At 35.9% G+C, this 3,520-nt stretch overlaps 1 protein-coding gene across 1 annotated transcript in view; it reads right to left on the reverse strand.

The window, feature by feature from the left end:
* LOC144959662 (uncharacterized) overlaps positions 1–2,180 on the reverse strand; it is a 147,041-nt gene extending 144,861 nt beyond the window's left edge. Inside the window, exon 1 of the mRNA XM_078892330.1 lies at positions 1,905–2,180. Coding sequence (XP_078748456.1) covers positions 1,905–1,916 — 12 coding nt within the window. The 5' untranslated portion in view covers positions 1,917–2,180. The remainder of the gene's footprint in view (positions 1–1,904) is intronic.
* Between the last annotated feature and the right edge of the window lie 1,340 nt (positions 2,181–3,520).

Consider the following 3,520-nt stretch of genomic DNA (forward strand, 5'->3'; position numbering starts at 1 on the left):
GTTTAATTTTAGATAACAATGCATGCACGGATAGAAAATTATAAACTGGTGATGGAGAACAGGGGGTGGGGGGGGGGGGTGACCCACAAACAACCGAGATGTTGGGTGCAAGGGAGACGATGATACGAGATCAAAAAAGAAAAAGCCACCGACAATTCCATAAATGAAAACACGGCTTTACTCGAGAGGCCGAAATCATGATCTATCTTGCCAAAATTGAATTTAAAAAAGAGTACTAAAATACATATCGTATGGGGGGTGGAGTTAGTGTATGATAATAATGTCAGCTACAAGGCCTAAAAACAAAACAATAAATTTTAAAAAAAACAACAACAAATCCACAACATGAAGAAGCAGTTCTATAAATGAAAACACGGTTAAGCTAGCAAAAATAAAAAAATATTGTTTTAAAAAAAAAAAAAAAAAAAATTAAATTAAATTTTGTGTGGCGGCCGGCCGATAACTTGCAATCACTTTTCTGACATTTTTTGGTATAGGGTAGGGAAGGGGGGTGGTGCGTGACAGAACCCCCCCCCCCACACCAAAAAACAAAAAAGAAACAAGAATAGCAAGGAAAACAAATGGGCAAGCAATAAATAAATAGACGAAAAAATTCGCCTCTTCAACATAAAGAAACTAAATCAACAAAATTTGACCATTTGACCTAATTTGACAATTGTTTTGATTCTGGCCGCCATTTTGATTTGTGAAGTATTGAAAAAAAAAACCCCAAAAAAACTTGAGCTTTTATATAGCGCAATATCCACTAAACGTGCTCAAAGTGCTTTACAAGGGGTCCCTGGCCAACAGCAACACATAACATGTAGGACGAGACATGACGCATGTCAGGCGATATTACAAATTTTTGGGACAGAGACAACGCTGTTAACGGCCAGGTACTCATTTTACACCTGAGTACGGTGAGAGAATGTGAGTAAAGAGCCTTCTCCATGGACTCAACTATGCGCCGAGCGAGGCTCGAACCCAGGACCTTCCTATCCGAAAGCGAGTGTCATACCACTAGACCACATAGCCGAAAGTTAGTGTTGTTTTTGTTTTTTTCTATTAGGGTCAGCTCGAGTTCGGAGGATTTTTTCTATTTGGGTTAGTCATAAGTCTTAGTTAAGGTGATAGGATGTTTGTTTTTCCTATTAGGGTTAGTTAAAGGTACTAGGTTGAGGGAATATTTGAGTTGTTCCCTTAGCACTAGGAGCTGTCGGAAGACCTCCCAACAAAAACAAAACAAAACACAATCTTGTCAAGTTTCAGACTTGAAGGAAAAGTTGTAACGATCGAAATCTCAATTCTTAGTCACACAAAATGTTTCAATCATCCCTCCTCTTCTTTCCTTCTCAAACTAACACACTCTCATTCGACATCAAGCCATTGGACAACACGCAAAAAAAAAAAAATGGTGTTGTATTTAGTACTACTGCGAATAAGCACTTTGTTTGCATAAAATATTCATGCCAACGTGTCAGGCAATAAAGAAAGCCCAGACTTTTTACTTATTGGCAGACACTGTAATAAAAAAATCCTGGCTATTTATTACAGCCGGTCAGTGTCTGGAATGGTAATAACTGTTCATCTGGCAATAACGACATTCCCGTGTAGTGTGTAAGTCTACCACAGAGTGTAGAATGTAGTTGTTCTAATTCTAGTCGAATATCATACTATCGAATTAAAACGATCCATTGACATGATAGAATATCGTTTTCTGACGCCAATTGATTCAGTACACTACAGACTAACGTCGCAACACGAGTGGTCTGGAAATGGAAAGGCCGTGCCCCGGTTGACATTATCAAAACGAATTATCATAGATATCACCAATTCATGCAGACACAAAGTGGACTTTAGGGTTGATGTATAATGTTAGTTAAATTGTTAATCCTAATACAAACCAATTTTTGCATTCTAAGATGTAATAAAATAAGAATTTATAGCGGTGAATATTCGCCCGTCGAGTTGAGAGTCAAAGACGGTTCCAAGAAATAGGTAGTGACGTCACTCTTACGTGTTTCCGTACTCATGTAAAATGAACCAAAGTGTTGAGGGTTTATTGCTCTGTTACATACTGCAAAATATTTAATTTGAGTGGTTGTATGCTTGAGCAACAAGTGTATTTAATATCATTGGTGTACGTGAACGTTGTCTCGTTACTGTTAATTTAAGCGCTTTGAGCTTGTTGAGATCAAGGAATTTACCCAATTCGTTTAATTCTATGGTTGAGATACGGGTTAAGGTGCTATATTATTATTATTATTATTATTATTATTATTATTTATTATTATTATTATTATTATTATTATTATTATTATTATTATTATTATTAATAATAAATAATACAAAATTAATAATAATAATAATAATAGTTGTAGTAGTAGTAGTAGTAGTAGTAGTAGTAGTAGTAGTAGTAGTAGTAGTAGTAGTAGTAGTAGTAGTAGTAGTAGTAGTAGTAGTAGTAGAAGTAGTAAAAGTGATATATAGTCAAACCACTATATACGAAATCTCTAACAAAACTGAAAATAACTTACCGTTGATGAAAAGACCTGGCAGCAATGTGAATCACCAAACGTTCAACAGCTCTTATATAGAAGAATGTCATGTGATATCACGTGACTACATTTGAGAACGGGGACATGTATCAATCGTGCACGTCGCGTCCCTTGAACCGTGGCTGGAGACAGATAGCGACAACACGCATAACAACAACAACAACAACAACAACGATTGATAACAATAATAATCTTATTCTGACGTTTTGATAGTGAAAATATCACATGATAAAGATTTCCTCGGGATTTCAAACGATTGCAACTCAGCACATTTTTTTTTTTTTTTTTGGTGAAAAAAAAGAAGGAAAAATCCACTTGATAAAGTCGAAGCAACTTGTTGACTAATCTTGTGATGTAGAATAGTTTTATAAAATCCTTTTATACATCCTTTATCTCATAATATTATTCTGTTTACAACGTTTATATGTATTGAATATACGGCAGGCAACAACCTGTAAGAGAGTAAGCCTATGCAAAAGGTTATCTAAGAAATTTGGTGCAAAACTGTCAATTATATATATCAGCAAATGGGTTTAGTGAGTACATAGTGCAGGCATATCAGTTAAGCTTGGTCAGTGCATGACACGTGTGGGCAGTTTTATGTCCAAGCTATTTGAGACGCATGACACGTGTGCGCAGTTTTATGTCCAGGTTACTTGAGACCGTTTTGTGTCCAAGTTAATGGATAGGTTATCATGTTGAGTACTATTTAATCAATCATTCTTAAATTGGTTTAGGGGTGTTGAAACAGGTGAAAGGGGCATTTATCAAAATAATGTTATATCATAAAAGGCGGGGTTTAACATCAATATGTAGGAATTGACGTTTCAGGTTTGATTATGATTTGGTCTTACTCTTAGGGGTTGGATTATAGACTGACAGGGAACTGTCAATAACTGCAAGGGGGCGTGGAAACAATGGAACTGTGGGTAAAATTTTGATAGGGATAAAAGAGGATGTTT

The sequence above is a fragment of the Berghia stephanieae genome, chromosome 14, assembly GCF_034508935.2.
Source record: "Berghia stephanieae isolate SIO BIC M18660-M18661 chromosome 14, UCSD_Bste_1.3, whole genome shotgun sequence".
NCBI lineage: Eukaryota > Metazoa > Mollusca > Gastropoda > Nudibranchia > Aeolidiidae > Berghia > Berghia stephanieae.